The 15,516-nt window shown below is 52.3% G+C and overlaps 2 protein-coding genes and 1 long non-coding RNA gene across 4 annotated transcripts in view; 1 reads left to right on the forward strand and 2 right to left on the reverse strand.

The window, feature by feature from the left end:
- VAMP1 (vesicle associated membrane protein 1) overlaps positions 1-2,397 on the forward strand; it is a 48,332-nt gene extending 45,935 nt beyond the window's left edge. For both annotated transcript variants that reach the window (XM_045186831.3, XM_024579184.4), the window contains one exon: positions 660-2,397. Coding sequence is in view for 1 of the 2 variants with exons in the window: in XM_024579184.4 (XP_024434952.1) it covers positions 660-703 (44 nt within the window). In the remaining variant the exon portion in view is untranslated. The remainder of the gene's footprint in view (positions 1-659) is intronic.
- LTBR (lymphotoxin beta receptor) lies at positions 1,644-7,904 on the reverse strand. Its single transcript, XM_024579568.4, has 10 exons — positions 7,587-7,904; positions 7,353-7,449; positions 6,975-7,100; positions 6,743-6,895; positions 6,258-6,354; positions 6,020-6,111; positions 4,052-4,159; positions 3,702-3,727; positions 2,908-3,136; positions 1,644-2,558 (listed from the first exon to the last, which is right to left on the reverse strand). The coding sequence occupies exons 1-10, from the start codon at positions 7,680-7,682 to the stop codon at positions 2,317-2,319; spliced, it is 1,266 nt and encodes a 421-aa protein (XP_024435336.1). The 5' UTR covers positions 7,683-7,904; the 3' UTR covers positions 1,644-2,316.
- A 447-nt stretch (positions 7,905-8,351) lies between these two features.
- On the reverse strand, positions 8,352-15,482 carry LOC112321958 (uncharacterized). The gene is made up of 5 exons (XR_002976576.3): positions 15,389-15,482; positions 12,008-12,113; positions 11,018-11,228; positions 9,487-9,675; positions 8,352-9,276 (listed from the first exon to the last, which is right to left on the reverse strand). It is a non-coding gene; the product is annotated as an uncharacterized lncRNA (long non-coding RNA).
- Between the last annotated feature and the right edge of the window lie 34 nt (positions 15,483-15,516).

Below are 15,516 nucleotides of genomic sequence, written 5' to 3' on the forward strand. Positions count from 1 at the left end.
TCAACACTGGCAAGATAAGCACGGGCAGCGTTATGGGCTGCACTGTGTCTCCCACAACTCATGTGTTAAAGGTCTAACCCTCAGTGCCTCAGAACAGGACCTGTTTGTGGAGGTAGGGTCTTTAAAGAGATAATTAAATTACAGTGAGGTCCTTAGGGTGGGCCCTAATCCGATATGACTGGTGTCCTTACAAGAAGAGAAGATTAGGACACAGATAGGCACAGACACACACAGAGGGAAAACCTTATGAATATCTGGGGAGAAGACAGCCATCAGCCAGCCAAGGAGAGAGGCCTCCTCAGGAGAAGCCAGCTCTGCCGACACCTTGATCTTGGGCTTCCAGCCTCCGGACCTGTGAGAAAATACTTTTTCGTTGTGTAAGCCCCCCATTTGCGGTACTTTGTTATGTCGGCCCTAGCAAGTTAATACAGGCAGATGTAACCCTAAACTGGAGTGGTGTCGCACAGAACTGTGCCTTAGCACCACTTCTTTAAAATGCTTTTCCTTTTACTTTGCTGCAAATTGTATGAAATTTGTTTTTTTATCTGAACACATAGGAACGATTATTAAGGATTCTCATTGTCTGGCTCTAGCATACTGCAAATCAGGAGCATTTAACTGTCTAAACTAGATACAGCTCACCATTATTTACTTCTCAGCCCAGGAAGTTGGACTGAACCCTTTCGTGGTCAACCTTAAATAACCCTCCCTTCACTTGGATCGGACGACTCCTGGAGTGTGTGTTTTATGGCACACCATCGTGACAGGCCCCAGCAACGGAGCTCTTAACATCGGACCCAGATGGTGACCTTTTATGGAAGGAGCAGTCAGCTGGCAGCTGTCCTCCTCACAGTCCTTCAAGCTAAGATCGTCTCCACCGGGCAGCATGGTAAATAAATTCTGGGGGCCCCGACATTTACAAATAAGAGACCTTAAGAAGATTTAAAGTTCTTTTGGGTAAAAAATTAAAATAAGACAAAAACAAGTAAACAAAGTTAAAACCATGAGTGCTCCTTCCGAGCGAAAGGAGTCCAGCCCAGGTCTCTGCACCGGCAGGATGGGGACTTGGCCTCTCGCATTTTATGTCTCAAGTTGTGTTTTCCCTTCCATCAACCCCACAGAGCACTTTTTCACTCTCTGCACTGTGGCTGTGACTCCGCGCCTGCGGAACATGCAGGAGGTCTGGTTCTTTAAGAAAACCAGCCCATTTTACTCGTGTAAAGAAGTTCTGGAAGGGTGTGGTATGTGGCGTTTTTACCCAAAGCCTCCAGAGCCAGACTAACGGGGCGCAAATACCAACTTTGCCATTTGCAGTTGACCCTTTCTGCAACTGCAGAAAGGGGGCGTGCTTACCCTTTCTGTGCCTCGGTTTCCTCAGCTGGTAAATGGGAACACTAATAGTATCTAGCTCAGGGGGGTGTTGTGAGGACATAATGCTTGACATAAACTGTTATTGTCAAGCATTTAAACGCTGCCGGGCACATTATCAGTGATCACTGGCTAATATTGTTACTAACTGAATTACATGCACCAGTCCCACATAGAAATACCTTTGTGGGATTACCTTTTAATGTTTTGACCTTTGCCTTGACATTGCCCAATGGAATAGAATTTTTGTGTGAATCCCCAGAAAAGAAATGATCTAGGTCTCAATCTCCACTTTATTTGCATGTGGTTACAATTTATAAATACACTTGCCATTTTCTTCCCCCTCTGAAACTCTCCCTTCACCTAGAAACCCTACCCCAAACCGCAGTTTTTAACGACTCCCTTTCTTTTCTAGGAGGGGAGGGGTGATCCTCCATGTAACTCCATCCTCATACAGGGTCTACCTCAGTCCATGTGAAGTGTGGGTCCTCAAAGCGCCCCTGAAGCTTGGGGATGAGTGCCACGGATCTGTTAGAGGTCCCAGTGATGTCCTTGCAAGTGACCGCGTGGCTGGCCCCCTTCTGTGCCATGCTCTGGGTGCAGAGTGCCAGGATGGGCAGCAGCAGGCACCATGTGCTCTGTCTGTGCCTGAAGCTGAGCTGGCGCAGCCCTGGTGGGCAGGAGGGTCTGCAATGAAGTCCGGGCCTGCTCAGGCAGTGGTGAGAGTCCTGTGGTGGGCACCGTACCCAGCCAGTGCCTGGCCCCGCTCTCGAAGACGTGTCTGAGGTCCAGCCCCTTGGGGTTTGCCTCTCAGGAGCTCCACCCAGGCCCTCTGTCAATCCTGTGTGGGTAGGGCAGCCACCGTGAGAAGGTGCTCTTATGCCTCCCTTCTTCTGGCTTCTTACCGACACCATGAGGCATGGGTTTCAAATTGGATCCTTGGCCCTGTTAGAGGGCATGGCACCCCAGTGTCTCTGTCTCGGCCAGGTGCCAAGCTTTGCCATCTTCCTGGTAGGGTGTAGAGAGCCCGGGAGGACCAGGGGCACCCTCTTCAGGGATGGGGTATGGAGGCTCTTGGGGGGCAGGGGGGTCTCCAGGGCCCCGTGCTCCTCCCAGTACTGGCCCATTGTAGATGTAGATGTTGCCAGTGACAGTCACAGACCCACCGGTGACATGAATGCCATTGGTACCTGTGGGAAGGGAGGCAGAGTGAGAGGGGCTGAGGGCACACTGAGGGAAGAAGGCCTGTGTGCCCCCTGCATCGGTTCCCCTGCTTCTTGAAGGCCCTTCTTCTGCCTTCTCCCTTTCCTCTCTGTTCCCACTCTCATTTGCTATTGGTTTCTTGAGCTCTACATTCATGTCTGTTTCTGGGTTTTGCAGTCTCTTCCTTTCCAGTTGGTACACTGGCTGGCTGTCAGAGTCTTTGTTTTGCCTCTGTTTTAATCTTCTCATTTCTGCCTGCCTCACACTTTCTCTCCCTGCCCACCATCATTCCCACCCCATCTCCCCCACCATCTCCTGTCCCTGCAGGCTGCTCACCGTGGGCCTTCTGACCATGCTCTGGGAGTTCAGCCTCCAGCTTCCTGGCCTGGCTCAGGGGACTCTGTTGCTGTACAACATCTTCCTCCAAAGCTGGGGTCATTGGGGGCCAGGCTGGGGCTGGAGGTAAGTCTCCAGGGATGGGCAGAAGTGGTTTTACGAGGTCAGGAAAATGTGGGTTGACGCTTGGAGGCTCCCAGTTTCCATCAGTAATATTGGATTCCTCTCCCTGCAGAAGAGAAGCAGAAAATCAACAAATGATGTGAGTCTCAGATCCCATCTTTCTTCAATTCGCACACCCTACCCCAGCTCAGGCAGCCTGGGGTTCCCTTCTGCTCCTTCTCCTGCTTCCTGCCACAAGCCTTTGCACTCGATGTTCTTGCTTTCTGGAGCACTTTCCCAGATACCCCGATGCCTTCATTTCTTCAGCTGTCTGCTCAAATACCGGCTCATCAAAGAGGCCCTCTCTGTCCACTGAGATAATATACCCCCATCCTCTACCACTGGCAGCCACTGCCCCCACCCTGCTTTATTTACCAGTTATCGCCACCTGATACGTATTTATTTCACTTTATCCTGCTTCACTGGCATATAGCTCCAGGAGAGCAGTTACTTTGTTTTACTCACTGCTGTATCCACGTGCCTAGAGCAGTGCCTGGCATATGGTATGCTAAAAAGTATTCATTGAGTGAATGAATGAATGGTGAAGCCTGCACACTCTTTTCCTGCCTATCCCCACATTGTTCACTCTCCCTTTCTGCCCCTCCTGCTGCCTCCTCAGCCTTCCTCATTACCTCTGGGCGCCTCTTGAGCAGGAATCCTGCAATGAAAATGAGATGGGTGTTGGGCCTCTGGCAGACCTCAGACCCCAAGCCTTTTACCCTCCACAACCCACCACAATGTGTCGCTGCCCAGCCTGGGGTCCCACAATAGGCTATTGTTACTGTTATCTCCGGCCTCAGAGTGGGGCGCTGGGTGGAGATGATGTCTGTGCTGGGGACAGGCACTGGGAGTCTTGAGGGTGTGGAAGGGCAGGTAGGTTGTCCTGGGGAAGCTCAAGATACCCTCCTACCACCTCCCCATCCAGGCAGGGCTGGGGCTGACGACTGCCCTGCATCCCTGCCTGCATCCAGCCCCTTCCTACCAAGCTTTCTGCAGAGAGGGGGGTGGTTCTTCCAGGTGCAGGCGAGGATGGTGGTGATGAGCATCAAGAAGACCAGCGGCAGCACAATGGCCAGCACCAGCATAGTTCCTGCCAGGGCAGCAAACAGGAGGCAGCATGACAGGGCAAGAAGGGCAGAGGAAAAGGGAGCAGCTTTCCCCTTTTAGTCCTGTTGGAGTTCCTAAAGGCAGAGTTAGAAATGCTTCCCTGGGTTGCAGAGAAGGGGAACTCAGTTGGACCTGGGGGGACCTCTTGAGAGCCAGGAGAAACTGTCATGGATGGAGGTGTGTGGAGCGGTGCAGGTCCCAGCTGTGGGAGGACAGGAGCCTGGGTGGTCGATTTTAAGGGCTGGAAGTGGGGTGGGAGGCAGGTCAGGGAGAGTGGGGCTTGGCCACTGGCTAGAACCACGTTGCTGTGGCCTTGCCCTTCTTACAGAGAGGCCACTGTAGGAACTGAGAAGGCCCCTCTGTACCTGCGGGGTGTTCACAGAGGTGGGAGAGTGGGGGAGCCTCCATTCTGAATTCTGCCTGGGGTTGCCTGGGAGACTAGGAATTGCAAGGTCTCCTCCACGCCTTTGCAGGTTCCAGGAGGGAGTGGGAACAGGAGGCTGGGAGTTCGGTTCCTCAGGACCCGATGTGGGACAGGGGATAATTTCTGTCTTTCTATGGGCCTCAGTGCTGCCATCCATAGCACGGAGTCTGGTGCCCATGGTCCATGCCTGAGGAAGGTCAGGAAGACTTGGGCATTTGCATCCTTGGCGTTGGCCCTCGCTAGTCCACCCAAAGCTGTGGCTGAAGGGAGTACAGAATGGGAAGCATGGGAAGAAATTGGGCCTGGAGTCCTGGACACCTGGGTTCCTGCCCAGCTGTGTGACTTTTTAAGTCATTTCACCTCTTCGAGCATCAATTTTTTTCATATATAAAATGAGGAGGTTAGACTCTCTGAAATGCCAATCGTATCTGACACATAGTTAAACATTAATAAGAGGACATGGGAATATTTATGATATAAATGAATGAAAAACGAGGTTATAATATATTCAAATAACACCGCTTTTAGAAAAAATGTGTATGGATAGATATACAAAGAAAAGTGTTCATGAAGATGTATTTAAAAACTTTTAAAGAGTGGATACTCCAGGTGATGGTTCTGTGGGTGATGTTTAGTTTATGCACCTGACTTTTCTAAGACCCTACAGTGCGTGTGCATTAAAAAGTAAAAAGACCCGAGGACAGGTCTTCACAACACCGGCTACCACATGGGTGACCTTGGGCAAGTCACGTAACATCTGACCCTCATTTTCCGTATCCTGCCAGTGAGGACGACAGTAGAACTACTTCGGAGGATCAAAAAGAGGATTAAATGAATCGGTGAATGTCAAGTATTCACAGAGTGCCTGACGTACTTGCTCTGAGTAAATGAAAGCTAGGATTACACATTTTCACTAATTAAAAAAGTTAATAAAATAAACTCTCCTCCCATTAATAATGATTATAATCATTAGAAACATCCTGTAATTGTCTATTAGGCTAGGAAACCAGTACTCCACATAAAAACAAAACCAAAAAAAAAAGTCAAATGTGGAATTATCTCTCTAATGAGAAAGTGTGTAACCTAATAAGGAGGAATGCAGCCTAATAAATGGATTATATGATGGTGCTGTGTCCCAAATGGTGGCAGTGATGTCAGTTATAGTTACATATCAGCGTGGGAGTGCTTCTTGGCATAATATTATACTATATGTGTAATACGTGACTTAAAATGTGTAGTGTACGTGTGTGTGTGTAAGTAAGCTGGCCTGGAACACTCCAATTTCTCTTGAAGGAACTTTCCTTCTTGTCCCCATTCTGAGAGGGAAGGATTCATCTTTTCCCCATTTTTTCAGATGGGAGGAATGAAGGCATTTTCCCAGATACCACCCTGCCATGTCCCTCAGCCCTGGCCCCTCACCTGGCATCTCGGGGGTCTCTGATGGATTTCTGCATCTGGTGTCAGACTGGTTGGTGCCTGGTGCTGCCTCTACCAGGCCCTGGTCTTCACACCTGTGGAGGAAAGAAAAGCCCAACTCAGGAGGGCACACAGCTGGAAGGGGCAAGTGGCAAGGAGGGCCCTATAGAGTTGAGCACTGGGGTGGGGTTGTCAGCAGCTGGGGCTTCTGGGTGGGTGGGAGGAACACAGCCACACTCACCTGGTGTGGGGCCGGCAGCGGGCGCTGGGGGAGGAGGTGTTCTGGAAGTGCCCTTTTTTACAGGGCACACAGGTGTTACCAGCCTCTCCAACTTCACCTGGCAAGAAAGGCAAGGCCAGCCAGGATGAGTGGGCAAAAGGAGCCTCTTGCCCAGCTGTGCGCTTCCTTTACGCCCACTGGATGGCCCCTCTTTGTGCACCCAGCTCATTCTGCATCCAGCACCTTTCCTCATCTCCCCCTTGCTCAGTTTCCCCAGGGCTGAGGGGACCCTCCACACTGTCCCTGCCCCTGTCCCAGTACCATTTCTTTGCATATACATCCCTTCTGTGAGCCTTTCATGGGGAGGGAGAAGAGGCTTTTTATGCCAAAGAGAACTACTTGGAGGCTCCCTGTGCACACAGTATCCTGTGTGGGCTCCCTGCCCCCATTCAAGATCACCTGGCACCCAGCTTCCTCCCTACCTTCTGCCCTTAGTGACCTCTGACCTTTGAGCTCAGCTTCAGTGCCTGGTGGACAGTCTGAGAGTGGCTCGCAGTGGATACACTCCCAGTCCCAAAGGCGGCAGAACATTCCTGGCTGGCAGTGGCACTGGGTTTTCTGTTTGCTAGTGCAAGGTGCAGTCTCCTCGAAGCCCAGTACTTGTGGAGAGACAAGAAAGCTCAGTGGAGGGGCTGCCCTCCAGGGTATCCCAGCCCTCCCCAGGGACACCCCACTCACCCTGGTCACAGGGTCGGCACAGCTGGCAGGAGAGGAGATGGTTCCAGTGCTCATTGTAGGAATTTTCAGGGCACGTGGCACAAACTGTATCCTGGCCGCGGCCACATTCAGCTGAGACATGAGTGCCTAGAATGTGAGTGGGGCAGTTGGAGTGTCAGGGGACCAGGGTTCCACCTTACTTTTGCTGCCGGCTGTGTGACCCTGGGTCTGTCCTCTCGGTGCCTGCATAGGAGGGATGGCCAGTGTCTCTCACTCAGTCTCTGCCAGCTGTGTTTCCCAGGAGATGGTGTCTGCCTTCTTCCTGAGGCAGCGAGGTGGGCTGGAGTCCCCTGTAACACGCCACCCGGTCCCAGGCTTCCTCTCGCCATTGCCTCTCACCTGGGGGGCAGCGGGAGCAGCAGGCCTGGTGCTTGGGTTCGTAGTACTCCTTTTCCTGGTCCCGGCAGGTTTGGTTCTCCGTGTAGTATGGGGGCACCTCCAGGGGGAGATGGAAGAGGGGAAGAATTATTCAGGGGCTAGTTGGGGAGGGCAGAGACACCAGAGAGGGAGCTGCCCAGACACCTCTTCCCTATCCAAGACTGCCCCCACCCACCTGCACAGCCCCTCCCTCACCAGTTGGGGCTGGGATGCTGCCAGGAGACCGAAGAGGCCTAGTATGAGTGGCCCCCAGGCCAGGCCCCGGGGGGAGGCGGCCCAAGGCCGGCGCATGGCGGCCAGTCGACCAAATGGGTGGAGGGCCTAGGAGTAAGATGGGAGGCCTGGACCTTCTGGGCAGTGGTGGCAGCAGCCTCCGGAGCTCAGAGGCTGGGACAGGACTCAGGCTGATGTACCCCCCGGGGGGCCAGAGCGGCCGGGCCTGGCCTGGCCTCCAGGGCTCCAGCGGCCAGGCTCAGGAAGTGGGAGTGGAACTCGCCAGCCACGGGGCGGGGACAGGGAGCGCTGGGAGCTGAGGCCGCGCCTGTTGCAATCGGGAAGAGGAACAGGCTTGGCTGCCCTGATGCAGAGTGGGAGGGGGCCGCCGGGAAAGCACGTGAGGGCAGCGGGGCCGGAACCGGGCCTCCTCCCTTCTTCGGAAGCCTGAATGGGAGAGGAGGACTGCAGGGACGTGCCAAGCTGGTGGGACAGGGGCAGCAGAGCCAGTGGACAATCCTCAGATAAGCCTCACGAGGCCAGCTGGGGCAGAACTTAGAAGAAGAGATGGAGTTCAAGGCAGAGCCACGTCCAGACCGGTGCCACATCTGAAAAATGGGGGCCTGGGACTGCCGAACACGGAGAGGGCAGAGACCTAGTGACAGCCAGCTAGGCGCAGCACCTGGAAACCGGAAGTTCTGGATGGCAGACTATCTGGACTTCTGGTTTCTGCCCTGTTGTGTGACTTTTAAAGATAAATTGCAAAGGAATAACAAACCAGCCAGTCCTCCCCCTTCCCTGATCCAGCCAGTCCACACATTGATGGGCACAGGTCACCTACAAGACACTCCAGAGGGGGCAGCCCTGCTCCCCTGTCCTTAGAGAAGGGGGAGTATGGGTAGACTGAGTTTCCAATGAGTAGGACAGCCGCAGCCCTCCAGCCCTCCGTCCCAGCTTCCTCACACAGGAGCCTGTGAATCCTTTTGAACTGGAGGGAGCCGGGAGTTCAAAGGGATTCAACCAATCTAGCCCCCTCACCTAAAGGATGAAGAGGCAGAGGCTCAGGTAGAAGAAACCAGGCCCTGACTGGTGTAGCTCAGTGGATTGAGTGCCAGTCTGCAAATCAAAGGGTCACTGGTTTGATTCCCAGTTAGGGCACATGCCTGGGCTGTGGTCCAGGTCCCCAGTACGGGGTGCACAAGAGGCAACCACATATTGGTGTTTCTCTCCCTCTTTCTCCTTCCCTTCCTCTCTCTCTAAAAATAAATAAAATCTTAAAAAGAAGAAGGAGAAGAAAAGACCAGGATTCCAGAGGGGCTTAGTCTAGTGACTGTCCCTTTTTTCCCTCATGATTTCCCTGGAGCCCATTCACGGTGCCCCTGGAATGACTTGCAGTTGCCTATCCCCTCCCCTTTCATCCCTCCCCTCTTATGTCAGGCTCTGTGGTCTCTAAGATTCTGTGCTCCTGGCTAAGTCCCACCTGTTCTCGAAGTTTAACGGGGCATACTCACCCCAAGCTGCATGGCTCCCATGCAGACTGCTCTCTGGCACCTGCTGCTTACTAGCTCATGGTCTTACTGTGAGCTCTGCAACGGTCTGGGCTGAATCTTTAAGTCTGGGTTCCCAGCGTTTAGCACAGAGTCAGATGCATACCCGGGTCCAGCACATATTTCTGGAACAAAGGAATGGTGCCTTGGTGTCACGTGGCCAGTACAGGGCTACCGATTTCTGGGTCCCAGCTCACTCTAGCAACCACACTGACTCCTTGTGGTTCAGGGGTGCCTCCCTTAGTGTGAGGGGCTGACTTACTCTCTTGAGATATGTTACCTGGCACTATCCCCGCCCCCCACCCTGGAGAGCCCAGTTCAGTGCTCATCCTTACCCTGGTTGGTCTGACTGGCTGGGCAGGCTCAAGGTGATGGACCTGGGAAGTCCTGGTGCAGGAGTGTGCCTGGGAAGGAGGGCTCGCGCAGGGTGAAGCGGCCTGCCTGTACTTTAGACATTTCCCTGTCCCCCCTGGGCAGGCGTAGGACCTGCACTCTGCTGCATTTATACAACAGCCCAAGGCTTCCTGGAAAAAGAAGAAATATCAGCACAGCATGCACTCTTCAGGGTTGCAGCTCTCTCCAGGCCAAGGGAATTGGGGGCTGGGACTAGACTGTCACTGAGCTCTTAAGTGTGTAAATGTGCGTGTGTGTGTAGTGGGCTTAGATCCTTTTTCCTCTTTTTTCCATTTTACTTTTTTATTGTGGAAATTCACACATAAATATACATACACAAGAGGAGAGAAAATAGTATTGCGAATTACCAGCTTCAACTCAGGGCCACTCTTATTCTTCCATACCATCCTCCCCCATTCATCTAATCTCCCCTAATTATTTTGAAGCAAATCCCAGACATATGTCATTTCATCTGAAAATATGTCAGGACTTTACTGTAAGTGGCAGCAACTCGTTTTCTTTTGAGGTACAGCATATAAATGACGGAGTGCAGAAAGCACACTCATCTTATGTACACAGATCAATGACTTTCACTTTTCTATATCCCGTGCACCTCCCCCAAACATTTCCCACACCCCAGAATGTTCCTGCACGCCCTTTCTAGTCCAGGCTCCCTGGGTGCTTTGCAGTATGCATCACCTCACGCCCTTTTCAAGCCCAGCCGGCTGGACTATCACATACCCTTCCTTCTGCTGCCCGTCTAGTGCTCCCACTTCAGCCTGCAGTGACTCTCTGGGTCCTAAGGAAAGAGCCCTAAGCTAGGAACTCTAATCTAGCCCCTTCACTTCACTTATGTGGGGCTCTTTTATTTGTGCCATTCAATGGCTTGTTTCCTTGCAGATCTGTGCTCCACCCTTCCCTTGTTCGGAGCTGTATCACTACTGGAAACTACATTTCCCAGACCCCTTTTCACTCTAGCTGCTGGGTAGGTCCAGCCAATAGGAAGACAGGTAGGTGGAGGATAGGTGAGTAGAAAGAAGGAAGAAGTCAGGCTGTTTCACCAACCTCCCCCCCCATCCTCCCCCCCCTCTCCCCGTTTGCTTTCTAATATCACCTGCAGTTGGTTGTGTTTCTTCCTTTCTCCTCCCATAATCCCATATCCTACCAGGCAGCCCCCACTGTTCAGTTCCTAGCAAATAGCTCTGGAGGCTCTGGGTCTATAATGTGACATTACCCTGCTGCCTTTCCAGCCCTAGAGATGGTAGCTGCTTCCTGCTTTGCTGTTTTCTGGGTTGCCTCACTGTCTCCTGCAGGCTTTTCCATCAGCTGTGTACCAATTCTCTGTGTTAAATTTCCTCTGTTTGAAAGACTTAGTGTTTCCTGTTTCCGGGCTGGACCATGATTGACAAATCTTATCGATAAGTGGTTATTATGCCTACTCAGCCTTCTCCAAGAGGATGAAGGGAGACTCACAGGAGCGAGGAATCCATGAGTTCTTTGTGACCAGGGCGTTGTCTCTGCTTCTTTCCTTTCGTGCTCTTCACCCGCTTCATTACAGTGTCACTGGTTTCCACTGGGCAACACCGGACCTGGACTAAGTGCCCCATGGGCCCTCAGAATGTGTGTGGTGGGGGGGGGGGGGTCTTCTCCCAAGCCTCCTTTAGAGGGGATTCTTCCCACAGGTCTATGAAGAATCCAAAAGGGGGTTGGTGAGAATGAATTCTTCTAAATACTCTTTTTCCCCCTCTCCTCCATGCTGCTTGTAGGCAACGGTGCCCTTGGAAGGGGTCTGGTAAACACTGAGGAATGTGTAACTAATGAGGGTCGTCCTTCTCCAGAGTGTTTCCATTATTACTGGTGACAATTCTTAGCCCAGTGGTCTCAAGTAAGGTGACTTTTTCCCTCAGAAGATATTTGGCAACATCTGGAGGGGCTTTTGATAGTCACAACTCAGGAGGTACTATTGGCATCTAGTAGGTGGAGGCCAGGGGTGCTGCTAAGCAGCCTCGAGTGCACAGGACAGCACTCCCCACAGCAATGACCTGTCTGTCACCAGTGCCAAGGTTGGTAATTCCTGCCTTCACCCAAAGGAATAAACTTCTAATGGTGACCTTCTAAGCCTCCTGGTGGGTGGCTAGACAAGGAGTGGCTGGGAGCGATGTTCTGCGACATCATTTTAAAGAGAAATTCATACAGGTGAAAGCACCACTGTTCTCCACAATGGCTGGCCGCTGTGGAGAGGCCAATGGTCTCCAAGCAGTAGAAGGAAAAAGCTGCACTTAAACAAGAGACTCATTTTTACACTATAAAGGCTAGAGACTGAAATGGAAAAGGTGACTAAAATTTAGGTAAATTAATAGACCAAAAATTAATGGGTGACTGGAGAAAATTAGGAGGTTTGTTGTACTGGGGATGCTTTCTCACATACGTCACTCTCTGTCAAAGACGAGCCTCGGGTCTTACCTCAAATGCTTTCTTCTGTTTTTTTGCACAGTGGGTCAGCAAGTAGTGATAGCTGCACAGTGGGGCCACCGAGATGAATACGCCTGGTGCCTATCTTCGGAGATCCCTAAATGACCCAGGCACACGTAGATGCACAGATACGCAATGCACACACGTGCACACCAGGATAATGATAGTATACAGATGTCAGTGCTGCCATAGCATCCTAAACTAGGCTCTGTCGGGAAGTGTGGTGGAGAACATGATTACTTCTGCTGTCTTTTATTCCCCAGACAGCGAGAAGCAGGAAGACCCTTTGAACTCACAACCCTCATCCCACTGCGGACCCTCTCGTTTCACTTCTCTCCCTGCAGCCACTGCACATTTTATGGCCACACCACAGGGCTGGGGGGTGGCTGGTGTTGGGAGGGGGAAGGCAGCCAGGCAAAGAAGGAAGGGCTGGAGCTCTGGGAGGGGCTGAGGGAGCTTCCAAGACAAAGGCTGCAAAGTCCTGAGTCCCTGGGTCCCCCACAGAATGAGAGTCTAACCTCTAACTTCTCTAGAGGTTAGGAGAGTGACACTGAGCTTGGAAGGGGGAAGCTCAGCCCTCAACCTGGCTGCACCTGTAACTCCTGGGTGACTGTGGGCAAGTCACTTTGCATCTCTGGGCTTTTCAGTTCCCTCTCATGGGTTAAGCAAGGGGCTAGACGCAGAGTCAGCTGGAAAGGGCCTTTGCCACCATATGAGCTGCCTTTTCTACCCCCTTTTGCAATTGTCTTTCAGAAAAGTAAAGTGCCATTTGCAAAGTCACAGAGTTTACAGGCAAAAAGGGAACTCATAGAACAAACCTGTAACATCTCATCTACGAAAAAAACTATATTTAAAAAAAATACATGTAAGTCTGTACAAGCAAGTACACAAAAAGATATAGATGGATACGCAAATTACGATGGCTCCCCTTGGGCTGAGGGGTGGGAAAGGAATGGGACAGAGAAAAGCTTTTGTTGCTCTGTATACTTCTGTATTGTTGGAAAGTTGTACTGGCACAAAAATGTGTTTGGGTATTATTTCCGCACTTCAAAAGATAATATTTTAAATGGAGCTATGACAAAAGTGAAGGTTTCAGATTTCTGTTTTTCTCACAACAACAAGCTTGCTCTGGCCGATCCCAGATCCAACTGGGTCTCTGAGCACACGCTGCCAGCCTGTTCCCTGGCAGGCGGCTACAGGGACACCACACTCCCAGACCAGGCCCTTGCGATTCTTCTCCCAGAGCCCTTGAAAGGAACTCACTGATTTGCTTGTGCTGCCTTAAGCCAGCAGTGGAGCTGCAGGCACCGGGTAGCAAATGAAAAAGGCAGGGGGGGAGTCTCTCAGAACCTTTGTGATCAAATAGGCAGGGCACTGCTATCCCATTTGTAGGTAGGATCGTCCTAGTTTAAGGACCTCCATTAAGGAAGAATGGACCTTCTAGGGGTGTCTAGGTCTCATGGGAAGGTGGGGACAGTACAGAGAGCTTTTTACAGAGCCAGGGAGATAATCCAGGATCAGACTGCTGGTGAATTCATGGACTCTGTGTGAGTGTGTAAACCTTCCTGGCTTTCAAATCCAGGCCCAGGGGAAGCCCTGATTTCCCTGGGGTCTGTGGCCGGTCTATCTCAGGAAGTAAATGGCAAAAGCCCTACGTAGACAACCCCAGAGAAGAATTCTGATTCCGTTTTCACTTGTCTGCTATTTTGTTTTGTGTCCTCATAAAACTGGCTTATCTCCGTGCAGGGTCAGTTTATTCTTCTGGAAAGTGAAGAAAAAGACAGCCTTTCCCTTCCCAGGTGGGTGTCCCCAGCAGGCATCAGAGGAAGCAATGGGACTTGGTTTGGCCTGGTTGACAGTATCTCTCACTTTAAGAGGCCACAAGAGACTGTCCAGACAGAAAGCAACCAAGTTGTACTGTCAGCCTGGAGTTTCCTGCTTCCCTCTTCTTTGCCTGCTAAAGTCTTTGTTGTTCCTTCCTCACAAGACCTAGCTGAGATGCCTCCTCCACCAGGAAGTCTTCCTGAGTGTCTCCAGGTTAGTGTCTCTCCCTCCCTCCCCAGTCTCACTGAGCACTGGGCTTTTATATCTGCTGCTGGAATCCCTGTCTTACTCTATTGCTGGCCTGTCTTCTTCCATCAGTCTATATCAGTCAGTGCCTATGCTGGACTCATCGTAGGGACACCTGTGCCTGCTCCTCTGAGGAGGCCACTCTGGGCTGCCTGCTGAGGGTCCGCAAGTGTCCAACCTCTGGCTGTCACAAGGGGCCTGAGCTGTGTGGACCCTCTTCTGGGGCCTCATTCTCAGACCCTTCCCTCTCTGCCTGCTCACTGCTTGGTACTTCACTCTTTATGCTGGATTAAGTTTGGGGAAGAGACTTTGGAGGCAAAGTCCCTACCAATGAGCTTTTCCTTCCTTCCAGGACTGGTGCAGACTTGGCCCTGCCTACCCTCTTCCTCCTGGACACCCAGTGTTGCCCACATCCATCCCTGCCCCCTCGGTGCCTGCTGTCCCTGGGCTCCCGGTCTGTGCCTAAGTGCCCCTGCCCGTCCCCTGCCTGCCTCTTAGTGCCCACATTCCTGTAACCCCGTGACCACAACAGGGGACATTACACCACATTCCTGGCCTGGCAGCCAATGGTATAAAAAAGAACAGAATGTCCTAGGGCCCCGCCTAGCCCCCAGCTTCACCTGGGCCCCTCCCTGGCCTGGACAAGGTAGGGGGTGATGGTGCCGTGTCAGGAAGGAAGAGGATGAAACCAGGAGGGAGAGACAGAAGGGTGCTTCATGCTGAGTGTCAGGAGGTACTCCCACTAAAACCCTCTCCACGACCTGTGGGGTGAGGCTGACCTGTGGGTACCCTTGCCCTGCCCTTCCAGGGAGGGGACCTAGGTCCTCCTGGAAGCCCACTTGGGGCTCCCTCTGCTTGCTGTCCTGTAGGGGAGGGGAAAGTCCCTTTGGGGCTGGCCGCCTCCTCTTCACCTTCCCTTCATTCTCTCCTCCGTTCACCCTCCCAGGCCTTCATTCTGTCCTCCTCCATCTATCTCCCTTTTTCTGCCTTTCCTGTTCTCCTGGTCTCCCCACCTAAGTCTCACTCATCCTGGCTTGTCCTTTTTCCTTTTCTTGCCCTCCTGGCTTTGTGTTCAGGATCCTTCTCCCTGGTCAAGATCTCTGGCTCTCAACTGCCATTCTGTTTCCCAGGTTCCTTGCCTGTCGGCTTCCTGTCCCTCCCCAGGCCCTGACTCTTCTTTGAGCCCTCCTGCCGTTGCCTCCAGTCCCAGAACTGCCGTGTCACCTGTCCTCAGGGGCCCTCCTCCTTTCGGGGAACTCTCAGCTCAGACTCCTCCTCAGACCCTCCCCCTACCTTGCTCACCTTTAATTGAGATGCTAATGAGGCTTCTGTTGCTTCCACCCATGGCCAGCGGGCGGGCTCCCTGGCCAGCCTCTGCACCTGTCAGGTGAGGGGGAGGAGAGGTTCAGCTGCCAGATTCAACTGGAAAG

This window comes from Desmodus rotundus, chromosome 3 (genome assembly GCF_022682495.2).
Source record: "Desmodus rotundus isolate HL8 chromosome 3, HLdesRot8A.1, whole genome shotgun sequence".
Taxonomy (NCBI): Eukaryota; Metazoa; Chordata; class Mammalia; order Chiroptera; family Phyllostomidae; genus Desmodus; species Desmodus rotundus.

What these genes read in the sequence shown, in the direction of transcription:
- LTBR (XM_024579568.4), bottom strand. Translation starts at nt 7,682, where the DNA reads ATGCGCCGGCCTTGGGCCGCCTCCCCCCGGGGCCTGGCCTGGGGGCCA. An exon ending in CTGCTCCCGCTGCCCCCCAG is followed by an intron (nt 7,101 to 7,352) that starts GTGAGAGGCAAT and finishes CTCACATTCTAG; the next exon opens with GCACTCATGTCTCAGCTGAA. An exon ending in AGAGACCCCCGAGATGCCAG is followed by an intron (nt 4,160 to 6,019) that starts GTGAGGGGCCAG and finishes CTGCCCTGGCAG; the next exon opens with GAACTATGCTGGTGCTGGCC.